Genomic DNA, 13,520 nt, shown 5'->3' with positions numbered 1-13,520 from the left:
GAGGCATATCTAGAAGAGTAGATTGATCATTCGCGTGACAGTGACTGGAAGGGCCTTGTCACCCACCAAAGTAATGTTCAGTATGGTGCGTTGGAGAAAGGTCAGCGTCTTCTTCATGTAGGTTGGGTAAGCCAGGTTGAAAACAAAATAGGCACAGAAGGCAGCCATTACCCCATCTTCAACTCCTGTTCCTTGGCACAGATCCACACTGTCCACCTTGACTGAAAAGGGAACCTTCCTGGTAAAGGCCATCTTCCAATCACCGTCTACCAGCTGTACAGTTGGATAAGGACTGTCACACTGCAAGAAATGTAAAAACAATGGTGAAACAAATAAAACAGATCAGTTAATACAGTCTGATACAGCCAGATATCAAGGCTCCAAACTTTCACTATATTTTATCAAAAACATGAAAGTGAAAAAATTTGGGAGAAAAAACTGATTAAAAATTAAAAAACTGATTAATCCAGGTGTGTCTGAGCATTGTGCCTACTCAGACACACCTGGATTAAACTTAACGTTACAAAGCACAAAAGATGTCTCAACAACCATTTGGTCATGTTGACTTTTTAAACTAAAGCTGAATGTCTGAGTTTTTTTTCCGAGCTAGCATCATGTTCTAGACGACATTAATGCTAGCTGAAGATTTAATCACTGGTTTCTTCAGTTTCGACGAAAGGCTGCTTCGAACATATAAAGCTCTATATATCTTCAACTTCAGTTCATTTTTAAATGAATTTACCTCTAAATTTCTGGGCTTCTTCGCCGGTCAAGTGTATCCCAGCCTCCTCGAGCTTTTGGAGAAGCTCATCCGTCGACCACCCGGCCCACTCCATCTCCGCCTCGACGACGGCAGCCAAGTGGTGACTGTTTGCAAGAGCAGTTGATGCGCGTACGACGTGTGCCGTTGCGTCATGAACGCGCATGTATCAGGGGGGTCATATCCCTTCATCGTTGCAGTTCATCAATGATCTTTTTTCATCATCAGCCTTATCTATGATAACGATCTGCATGATATGGCTGGTTAATATGTCGGAGGACGCGACCAACGCGTCCCTCTGATGCTCGGATTCCTTTTGAGGCCAGGTAGCCAGTCATCATTGTTCTTCCATATGCTGGTCCGGTCTGAAAAATAAACATGAGAAATCCTAGTCAATAGGTCTCGTTTGAACTGTATATTGACTGACTCTATTCTGAGTGTAAAGTCAGCTCGTGGGTAGCCCTCAGGTATCAGCTTGTGTTTTAATGTTTTGATAACTACACAGTCAGTCTGAAGTAGTTTGGATGAGAGGTTCTTGAGAAAGATGTAAGCAGAACAGAGGCCAAACAAACCGTAACGAACAGGCACGTTTCTGCTCACTGGTTAATAGCTCAATTTTTCCAAAAAGGTTACCAAGTTTTGTAAAATATATCAAATATCCACAGTGCAATGTGGATATCAATCATAACAATATAATCCGTTTTATTGTCTCAGCATACCTCATTAATTGCTTGAGCAACCTGGACTTCCAGCTGTGGGTTTTTTCCCGCGAACTTTCAGGTACTGTCATGCGCAAAAGCAACCTTCAAGTAAATCGAGCCAAATGAATTGCGTTGATTGGCCGTGGCCTTAACGCAGGTGCGCTACGTCCTCTTTTTTTCCCTCCATCTACCCCTGCAGAATTGGCGCCTCAGAGCAGTGTGCAGATAGGAAGCAAATTGTTGTTTAATCCACTATAACTTGCATAAAATGGAAACATTTGCTCTTTTCAGAGGAAGCAAGAGAGTTACTCTTAAAATAGATGACATGCACATCGACAGGATCGCCCACATTTTCCAGGTATGTTCATCACTGTTGAGTTGCTAGTTTAATTGGTAAGTTCATCCCAATTATCCATGAATCCTGTATAGTGAAGGAGTAAATCTCTCGCTGTACTGTAGAATTAGGCTCAGTTTTACATGTTTCGCTACTCATCCATGTAGCTTCATCTGTTGTGTTAGTTAGTGATGGGGTGTGGGCTGTGGTCAAAATATAAAATAAAATAGGCCTACTGACTACTGACCTTCCTAATTTTATATAACTTTTTTAAATGTCAGATGGGACTCATTTGATTAATGAACCAATGCTTTCTTTTAACGAATCCTACCCTGAAATTCAAGCCTTAATAGCCCTTAAAGATATTAGCAGACTTGTCAGGGTTCAAAATTCATGTTTCCTGACTAACACAACTGATGAAACTTGGATGATGTTCAGTGTTTCAGCCTGTTAACATTTAGATTTTGTATTGATGCTGTTTTTTATTAAAAGTAGGCTGAATAGACATTTCATTTTGAAGATTTAACTGCTTATGTGTTCTTAATAAGACTAAAGTCACTAAAACCACAAAACAAAGGACAGTAGAAATCGACACTGAGCAAGAAACAATGCAAGTGCAACAGTGCAAACATGAAAAGGCATTAGAACAATTTAATGAATTTATAGTGCAATTGCAAAATTATTTACAACATTATTGTTTTATTTTCTTTTAGGTCAACACGGCTGACATTTACATCACTGATGCGTCAAACATGGTGATTTTTCCCATGGATGATGGGTGCTTCAGCTCCCTGGACCTCAACGACCATGGTCATTATGAAGTTCATGGGGGAGAAGTTGGGGAAGGTCAAAGCACCGCGACAGCCCCAGCTCCGCCACGACCAACGTTTGCTTTTCGTCATAGTCAGCCACTGTCTACTGCAAACATGGGTCAGCTGTGTAGATCAGTGAACACACCTCGGTTATTTCAAAGGTAGGGTGAGGTTCATGCTATACATTAATGTGCTTAGACATGACTTTGAGTAACACTTGTGTAAGAGCCTAAAACTCTCAGTTTTGGATAACTTTGAAAATGGACAATTGTCTTATACCAATTATTTTTGTGTGAAATAAACAGTATAACTGAACAGAGTGGTCCAGTGGATTTTTTGTTGTGGATTATGATGAGGGAATTACAAACCTACAACTTGTCTTGTACTAAATTATGTAGCCTATATGTTTTTGAGCTTATTGATTTTCCATTCACCAAAAAGTCCACAGGCTAGAGATGAGCATGCATGATGTATTCTGAGTTTTACATGCGATCACACTTTCAGGTCAAAGCATATATTGTCATATGCACAGTTAAAGACAAATTTCCATGTAAAATGAAATTCTTCCTTTGCCTTCTACTCTGAATGCCGTTTTAATGAGGAATCATAAGGTACAAAAAAAAGATGTAAAATGCTAAAATGTAAATAGAGGAACTGATCCAAAGAACACTATGTACAGTAGGACTGTTGAGACAGCTTGAACTGCAAATTGCAGTGTAGACTGCATGCTGTTATGTGGTAGCTTGGTTTGCTTCACCTTTCTTTATGCATTACAGGTCAGTTCACGTATTGGATATTGTGGATGGAAAAATTGTGTCCACAAAGGTAGTCGTGGTCAGGTTTGTGGAGGCTGAGGGAATGCTTGCTTGCTTGACAGGAATCCCTGTCATGCTTGAGAAGGTCAAGTTGGCCATGGCAAACGACGAGGAGTACGTCCTTACGGACAGTGCTGGAAATGAAATTTTGGAGTTGGAAAGGACAACTGGTAAGTAAAATACTTTTTCATTTGTGTCAAATACATTGTGGGAAGGTGAGCAACCTTCCCCCCCTTCTCACAGTCTCCTAGGGTGAACGCCAGTGTGTGGCGTGGCCCATGAGGGAGCGAAGAGAGACTGGATTTGGACATATGTACACACACACACACACACACACACACACACACACACACACACACACACACGCACATGCATACACCCGCACACGCTCCCACATATTATTCTAAGGACTCGATGACTAGGTTCTTTTGATGGTTTTGTTTATGATATGTGGGTATTGTGTCATGTTTTGTTAACGTGGGTGGCGTGAGCCGTGCGCCGGCGTCGGGAGCGCGGTGCGCCGCGGCTCACACTCACCACACCCACAACTCACCTGTGACAGTTTTCCCTCCTTTCTATCATCCTGGCGTGTAGTGAGGTACCCACTACTCGTCCCGCTCTTCATCTGTTCACTGGTAAAGACTCTGGTCCTGCATACACTCACATACACTCACCTGCGCTCACAGTCCGGCTCCACTGCTCCTCTGCGGAAGCGAGCGCCGTTGCAGGGGCGGTCTTTATCGAGCGCGGGGCCAGGGGGGCGCATCCCAGGGCACTCAGGGGTGTTAGTTTTGATATTGTATAGTGGTGTGGGTGATTATCATGCAGAGGTTTTAGGGTGACAGGTGAAATATTGTGTGAGTCGAAAGGGGATTTTGTATTGTTTATTCTGGGGGATATTTATGTGTATAATGGCAGATGTGGACCATTATGGTTTTGGTGTTCCCCCTCATTAATGGTTTGCCCCAATTGGGCTTAGCATGCTGCCATATTTAAGGGAGCTTCATTCAGCTATCTGGAACTCTGAGAGGAAGTAGCCTGGTGTGAGGCTATGTTAACGCCATTGTTTGCCTTTCTGTGCCTTCAGAGTATGTGTGGTTATTTTCATTATTGTTTGGACAATTAAAAAGCCCTTTTCTGGCATCTGAAGCTTCGCTGGCTCGTGGTTTCATCTACATTTACCTGGATCTAGTCTGCCCGGATCCCCTTTACGTGAGGAGGCCACGCCAGGTCTCTCACATACATACTGTATGTATTCTTGCTAATGTTCTGAAATTAATGGCAGTACAACAATATGTCGTCTTGTTAAATTCTCTCTTTTTGTCTCTTTACTCTGCATCTGACTCATCAAGGGTCTTTTTACTGGAAGCAAAACGCCAGAATTTTTTTTTTTATAGTTTTTATTTCTGCATTCAGGCAATGGCGCCAGAGGAGGTCGAGAACCAGGTATTGTTTAGATAACAAAGATTTTAGGGGGTTTAAGAATAAGAAAGTAAGAAATAAGAATTATATTCATGTGTTTTTGCCATAGCTACACCCATCATGTCAAAAAATGTTAAATATTTTTTGACATGATGTTTGTTTAGTAAAGTTTTATTCCCTTTGGAATATGTATCTGCAAACACTGCTAAATTTCTTCATATAGAAATCTGTCTGAAAGCAATGACTGAAATTACTTGATCTGCTAACTATTTACAAAATGTTCCAAATGCAGAAATGAGCAATCAGTCCACTCATTGAGGGACCAGGTGGAGGACCTGCTCGAGGTGTCTCATGGCCTTGATGATGTCACTAAAAAAATCAATGACATAGTGGATGCCAGCCATGACCTAGTGCCAATACAAAGACCAGAGGTCAAGCAGGCATTTGCCTGCTTGGTTTGCAGAGGTATTGTTTTCATTTTGCATCTGTTTGAATATTGCTCAATATAACACGCAAATAATCAAATGTAGTACTAGAGTTGGTGTTGGAACAGTGACTGTATAATAATTTGACTATGTATAAATACTTTTTGAACAGTTATTGCTTTAAAGGACTACTCTACAGCTAGTCTGTTCTACCTACTCTCAGCCCATGTTTTCCTCCTGCTACTGTGTATCGAGGAGTGGAGGAACACATCCTCCCAGTGCCTCAAGTGCGGACATGATCGGCCAGTCTACACAGAGGTGGCTGGACTGTCTACAGCACTGGCCTTTTTAAGGTCCCTTCCATGAAGAGTTCAGAGATGTTCAGTTTTGTGTGTTCATTGTGTTGACGTAGAGCTCAGTGATGCCTCCTCGCACCTGGAGGTCCATGGACATGTTCTGTCCTAATTTGTTTTTTTGTTAACGTTTTGTCAGGTGCCACTTGAGCCCATGTATGTCAGTGTTCTATTGTTCTGTTTTGAATGAATAAAAAATACTGTTTGAATATTTGTGTCAATTGTATATTTAAATATGTGTTAACACAGGCAAACATACAGAGACTCAAATCAATTTTATTTAATACACATACCTAGATATTACTTCCTCTCTTAATTTCAAAATCACATCAGGTAGCATGATGGATAACATCATAGATAGCAGCTACAGGCATAATTGTGCTAAATCATAATTTTTTTCTTACTCAGGCATTTGGTTAAGTACATATATAGTCAGTCTGCTCGAGTAGACCTGAAAACTAGGAGGTTCTTTTTACTCGACCATATCTGGTAGGATGAATCTCTAACCAGTCTGCAGTATTACAGTGAGTGTGTTTTGCCTGTTATCAAGTGGGTTCATGTGATCACAGCTGTGGGGGCTACAGTCGAGTGGGAGCCTGATTCTAACTGATAGTATCTGGATGAGATGTCAAGGAAAGTTTTACTGCACAACAGTTGCTCCATATGATGCTCACTGTCTGTGTTTGTTGTGATTGTAAACATATCCATATTTCTATTTATTTTTTGAGAGAAGAAACCTATTGATGAAAAGGTTCACATAGTGCGATACCTGCTGGTCATTTTTTGCAACTACCTTTGGCATGCTTCCCATTGCCACATGCCATATGCCAGTGCTATTTCTAATTATTGAGAGCAGACATCACTGTTCACAGTGCATCCTTTAGAAACGTACTATACGTAACGTACTATAGTACTTCCATTTTCTTTCATTTTCAAAACAGACGTTGCGTTTTAGCCTATCAGCTGCACATTAACAGTCAATACAATATGCTGTTGCATTACTTAATTTTATTTATTTATTTAGGCTATCTTTTTCTCTTGCATTACTTTATAATCCATGCACCAGCAGAACATTTCAAAAATGAATGAAAGGTCATTCATTTGATATGAAAAACATTTTTATTGCCATTGAAGGTCATAAAACAAAATCATGTGTGGCACCGCTCGGTAAGAGCATAATGAAGCTATAATGAAGCTAAAGGCCGTCATAGCCGCCAATGTAAGTATGGTCTGTGATCATAACGTAGTCTCGTCTGTCTGTCGCAATATATTTGTGTTAACATTGCACTGTCTAAAGGCCGAGACATACGCGAGAACCTTTATTTTGAAGAGCACAGTACAAATATAATTGATAGAGCACGCTACCCAAGATTTAGCATTTATATTTATATTTAACATTTAGATTTAGCATTTAAATTTAGATTTAGCATTTAAATTTAGATTTAGCATTTAGATTTAGATTTCGCATTTAGATTTAGCATTTAAATTTAGATTTAGCATTTAGATTTAGATTTCGCATTTAGATTTAGATTTAGATTTCACATTAAGATTTAGATTTCACATTTAGATTTAGCATTTAAATTTAGATTTAGCATTTAGATTTAGATTTCACATTTAGATTTAGATTTAGATTTCACATTTAGATTTAGCATTTAAATTTAGATTTAGCATTTAGATTTAGATTTCACATTTAGATTTAGATTTAGATTTCACATTTAGATTTAGCATTTAAATTTAGATTTAGCATTTAGATTTAGATTTCACATTTAGATTTAGATTTAGCATTTAGATTTAGATTCACCATTTAATTTGTACCTCAAATGTGAGGAAATGAGCTAAATGTGAGGAAAGTGAGCTAAATGTGAGAAAGGTGAGCTAAATATTCGAAATATATCAGCTAGAAAAGTGTGACTGAATTTTTACATTCGGCACCCCATATTGTGGGCCTATGCAGATCAGGGGAAAGTTTTTACCCATCATGCAGTGAAAGCGTACAGTCAATAAACTACATAACAAGAGGAGAAAGACAAAAAGGGGAAAAACAAAGAACAGGGAATAATAAATAAGATTTGTGAATTTATGCGTGACATACACTGAGCGTTTCTGCCATCTATCGTCAGAAATATGTAAATGCAACTTCCACGTCATCAACAGTGCGCCGAAACCTTTCACGCATGCGCAAGATTGTGCGGTGGTGACGGAAGCCGAATTCAAACTGGAGGCGGGTACTTGAAGTCGAGACACAAAAAAACACAGCTGAGGTTCATCGTCGAGAATTTAATCAAAGCTGTCTGAAAATGACCAGCACACTGAAAGGAATTACTCTGAAAGGAAGCGCGGAGCTGGTGGCCGAGTTCTTTTGTGAGTATCTTCATTTTTGGTGTGTGTTTTTTTAGCAGGTCGTGTTGAGCGCTGTCGACACGCACGGCTAACATGCTACAGGCCCTGTGTGGTGCAGCTTTAGAACTACGCTCAATGTGACACAAGAAGCAGCGAAATAATGATGAAAATGAAGCATTTGGGTCGGAAATACTTACAGTCCGCTCTTCATTTGAGCACAAAACCAATCAAAGTCATTTTGTTTTGTTAAAATTTGAAATTTTGAGGTAGAACGTGTTCACAGTCGGGTGTAACGCCCGTCACTCACTCACCATAGGGAAGACGTCGAGCGTAACAAACTAACAGGAGAGAGCTTTTAGTTGTCAGTTAATATTGTACATGGCTTGTGTTCTTGGGTGTGTTTTTATATATGCCGAATTTAGCACAAGACTAACGTTTCGGGAAAGATGTTAGTCGCCGTCTATAAGTCGTACCTTTTGCTGGTAAGGTTGGCAGATTTTCTACGTAGTCGGTTTGTGGATGAGATTCGGTAGCTGTGCACCCAATGCTAAATTTAAACCAGATGTACAGCAGCTGTGACGATGCTCCATTATTTTCAACCCAAAAGCTAAGGCGGCAGACACTTTAAAACTGAAAACAATACAATAAACAGAAAAGTGGTAACTTAATGTAACTTACATGTTAACCGTAGATATGTATATTTATCTGTAAAACATATATCTGTATGTTTGTCTTCACTCATCTAGTTAGACTGTACCTAAATTTGCCTTCGGTTATTTGTAAATGAGTAGTAAAGTATATTTTCATTACTTCCGTTACATTTTGGTTTTTAAATTGCACATTTTATATGTATATTTTATGTATATATGTACACACACACTCATTCTGATAACTGAGTTTTCATCTCGGCTGCACCATTCAATTCACTCTCTCCACCGCAGCATTTGGCATCAACAGCATCCTGTACCAGCGCGGCATCTATCCTCCAGAGACATTCAGCAGAGTCACCCACTATGACATGAGCCTTCAGCTTTCCACTGATCCCAAACTGAAGAACTACCTCACCAACGTCGTGTCTCAACTCAAAGGTAACTCCGGTGGATTGTTTCCTTATCCCTCGAATGACTCCCATTTGTGCTTTCCACAATAATTTTCACTGCAAGGCTTGTTTGACTTTGTAGAGACAACAACAGAGAATCTTAATTGAGCCTGGTTCATACCTGTGTCTTCAAGACCCAAACTAACTGAATCTGACCTGTACTACCAAACGTGACACCGAAAGCAATATTATTGCTTTATATCATTCATTACTTACACTTTGCTCAACATGCTAATGCAACACACTGGTTACGCTCTTGTCTCGCTCACTGCTCCCATTTGAAATTGGATGTCTACTTGCAAAACATGGCACAAGTTGACAGAGTATTGGCACAGTAAAGGAGAGAAATCTCTTGCTACATTACATTTGTAAATAACCACACCTGACACCAATGATGAAGATCTTTTTTTGATTATAAAGCATCTAAAAACTTTCATTTGCAATCCACCAATAAACAGAAGAAAGAGACACAAGGGTTTGGTTAGGAGGAAAAAAGTACCAGTTTTAACAATGCAAATCTTTTTAGAGCAATGGAATATTAAATCATGCATCTTTGCTTATTAAATCCTTTGTTACCCTCAGGTGTGCATAAACTACAGGTTAGGGACTTCTTTTTAAAATACAAAAATGTGAAATTATCAGTTTCTAAATGTAATTGGCCACGTGCAACAGGTCCGTAACGTGCATCCATACTTCAGATAGCTTGAGTTTTCCAACCAGCAGTCCAAAAGCCAAAGATATATTCAGTTCATTATAATTTAAGACCAGGTAAAGAAACAAATTCTCACATTAATCATCAAAGTAGTTGCCAATTTTCTGTCCCCATGCTAATCAATTAAACAGCTGTTTCATCCCTACTTGAAATTTTAACTATCTTCATCTTGTAATAAAGGTACACTTGAATTTGTTATTACTTTAACATTGTGAAAATGCATGTGTGACCAGGTGCATACCAGTATAACTGTAATATTGGCCACATTTTATTGTATCTTATCATGAGCAAATGTAGTTAGAAGAACAGGAGTCCTTAGCTCTTAACTGACCCAAGTTGACTTAACAAATAAATCTACGTATGTATAGTTGTCATAATTCTGTATTGTACCGTCTGAAGAAGACTGGTACTGTATTAGAACCCATTCAGACTATTACGTGCCAGGGTACAAGTCAGTGAATGTGTTTGTTCTCTGTGGTGCAGAGTGGCTGTTTGAGTGCACAGTACAGAAGCTGGTGTTGGTGATCACATGTCTGGAAACTAATGAGGTGCTGGAGAGATGGCAGTTTGACATCGAGTGTGACAAGTCGGCCAAGGAGAGCAGGTCAGATACTCTACCGTCTACTTGACACATCTGAGACTACTTTGCTTTCAAGTTTAGGTGATGAGTGATAATTAATTTTTGTGGATTTGTAACAATTTCTAAAGCAATCTTGATGTGTTAATGAAGCCTCAGTCCAATCAGAAAACTGCAGGTGGCAGCAATGAGCCATCTGCCAGGGTCACACACACTGTTTGTTTAAGTCTGGTGATATTTAATTATCTACTTCTCATTCCTGTGTGCAGAGTCAAACCAACAATGAATCGATCTAGTAAAGTATTTTGTGAGGTTTTAAAGCCTTATATATGTTCTTCCTGTGCTATAGAGCTCCACTGTTCTGTTCTTAATTACATGAACACACACTCACGTTTGAGTAATGTTGATTGAAAATTAGTGTCTTTTTTTCAAAATATGACTATAAATTTGTGACCCTAAAGATTTACATGTTCAGATGAAACCGATGGGCTTAGAGCAGAGAGATGCATACAGAAAAAGATAGTGAGTGAGAGACAGACTAACACATTGTTGATTTTGGTCTTCTTATTGAGTTTGTTGACTAGAAAGAAACAGAGAATATATACAACCTATACAACCCATAGATATTTAAGTTAAGAAACAGAAAATATTCAAATTTAAGAAGCTGGATTCCAATAATTTAGACTTTTACTTCTTAAAATTACTCAGACCGATTTATCGATTACCGAAAACGTTGGGGAAAATGTATTACTATACAACTAATCGACTTATCGTTTCAGCTCTAGACTTGTTACCACAGAACCAAGTTCACTTGATTGCGGTGATTTGGCTTTTTCATTATAAAAAGTTAAAACCAGTAGTTGAACAATTCCTGTTTTGTCTGTGGTTTATGCAGTATTAAAGTTAGAGCAAATTATTGCAGCACCACCACATTGTGGTAACATTTACCAAGTCATCACTCAGCTGATTATAACACAGAGTTTATGTTGTCCTCGGGTAGAGTCTTGCAAAAAGAGAGCACCACATTAGTTCAGATGGAGCTCTGAAGGAACCCTTGTATCGGTTCATCTGCCATTTTATTCATGTACAGCTGATAAGTAACACATGTTCACGGCCATTATGACCTGACGAATCTCCCTTGGACGTTACCTCCCACAGTAGTTTAGATGTTGCATGTTAACTGGGTTCTCATGTGTTTCCCCAGTGCTCCCAGAGACAAGTCTATTAAGACCATTCAGGATGAGATCCGCTCTGTTATCAGACAGATAACAGCCACAGTTACTTTCCTGCCGCTTCTCGAGACGCCATGTGAGTAACCACACAGTTTTCTCTTTCTTTCTACTAGCAATCTGGTTTTTCACTCAGTTTCAGTTATGGGTCATGGACATGTATAGTTTTCATTGACCAATTATTTGCCCCCTCCTCTGCAGGTGCATTTGACCTCCTCGTCTACACAGACAAAGACATGGTGGTTCCTGAAAAGTGGGAAGAGTCTGGGCCGCAGATCATCGACCAATCAGAGGAGGTGCGTCTACGCTCCTTCACCACCTCTATACACAAGGTGAACAGCATGGTGGCGTACAAGAGGACCGACTCGGTGTAATCCTCTAAACCCACCACCCCAGGGAGCTCTACATGGCACCAACAGCTGCCCCTTAGAGAAAATTTTACACTGCCCTGTCCTACTAGTAGAGAGTATTCAGTGTTCCCCTGCTTTTGTTTTCCAGTGTCTTTCAGAAGGATGTGGCAGCAGCCTGTTCGGGCTATACTGGTGTAAATATTTCTCATTAGCAGTGATTTGTCTACTAGGAAGTGTGTCTTTTTCTATTCTTTCTATTCTTTATTATTGTCCCCCTTTGTCTCAAACTGTCAGCCTCTGTTTTAGTAGCTAGTGCTTTATATGTTAAACTTTTATGAAATGTCATAAATAAATGTCTTTCACAAATGTTTCTTTAGGTGATTTTTATGACCTTTGACCAGTTGGTGGCAGTGCAACATAAGTCACTGGTTGGTTCTGGGCGATTCTGTTTGGGTTTACAGTGTACACACTATGACATTTTATACAGAAGACATAAATAATATGCATCACACTCAAATGGGACACACCATTTACTTAGCTGACGGTGTAGCTTACAAGATTATCAATCGTCCCTAATGAGCGTTAATTAATATTTTCACATGTGGCTACTCTGCCGTGGGCTATCTACTCTCATAATGTACTTGGCATTTCCAATACAATAATACGATGTGTTGGTGCAAAAGTTTTTAAATGCTATTTTTTATTGGAATAGGTTATAACCAACAAAACACAAAACTGAACACTTGCAACACTTGTGAGGTGAAGAAAGTATCCACTGACATGTGAAGGCCTATGTGAAATGGATTATCAATACAGAACTGTGCAGGCCACTTGAATCCTCTGTGTTTGTAAAATGAATAAAGTATAAATAAAACAAAGCTGCAGCCTACCTTTTTAAAAAAAAACAGTAAAGGTAAAATAATCAATTAAAAGAAAAAAATCTGGCTAGTTTAAATGTAATTTTGACTAAAGTATCTCAATGTGAGGTAATGCTCTTGTTTTTTTTCTTTCCTCAGCTTGAGCATAAAGCACATCCATATCCGTTCAGGCTCATTCAATTCACTGACACAATCACAACTTATGAGAACAGATACTATTCTGTGTGTAAGATACGAGTTTTCACAATCGATGAATGCCTACAGTGTGTATAGAAATAATCATCCATTTTCATGTCAAAGTCACAGGGAGCTGCCACAGAGGAGCAACAGAGCCACATGTGGCTCCAGAGCCGAAGGCTGCTGACCCCCGACCTAGGGAGTTCTATATAGAAGACTATATAGTGAACTTTCTGTCTCCAAGTGGTTTTTCATTTGACCAATAAGCAATTATCTGAGATTTGTGGGTGGCACTTCGATGCCTTGCAGACTGTTAAGGCACCATACTGGAGTTTTATTTACAATGTATTGTTTCATCTCTAAAATACTTTTTGGAGTTGAGCGGCTCCATAAGTATCTGTGGGTGTAGCTAACTAGCCAGCTGACTAACTGCTTTGCTTGGTCGGCTTACTACGGTGGCCCAGAAGGGTCAGCTGCTGTTGCTGCTCACTCATGTGTGTCCCTGATGCAGCATGGCTCCTGCCTGCCCTATCTCG

The 13,520-nt window shown here is 39.5% G+C and overlaps 1 protein-coding gene across 1 annotated transcript; it reads left to right on the top strand.

Annotated features, from left to right (window-relative positions):
- Window positions 1–7,819: 7,819 nt before the first annotated feature.
- On the top strand, window positions 7,820–12,299 carry mad2l1 (MAD2 mitotic arrest deficient-like 1 (yeast)). The gene is made up of 5 exons (XM_073475267.1): window positions 7,820–7,983; window positions 8,904–9,050; window positions 10,257–10,377; window positions 11,555–11,658; window positions 11,781–12,299. Exons 1-5 carry the CDS (start codon window positions 7,920–7,922, stop codon window positions 11,951–11,953), a joined length of 609 nt encoding a protein of 202 aa, XP_073331368.1. The 5' UTR covers window positions 7,820–7,919; the 3' UTR covers window positions 11,954–12,299.
- Window positions 12,300–13,520: the final 1,221 nt, after the last annotated feature.

The sequence above is a fragment of the Pagrus major genome, chromosome 10 (assembly GCF_040436345.1).
Source record: "Pagrus major chromosome 10, Pma_NU_1.0".
Lineage (NCBI taxonomy): Eukaryota > Metazoa > Chordata > Actinopteri > Spariformes > Sparidae > Pagrus > Pagrus major.
This window is presented reverse-complemented; position numbering and strand designations above follow the sequence as displayed.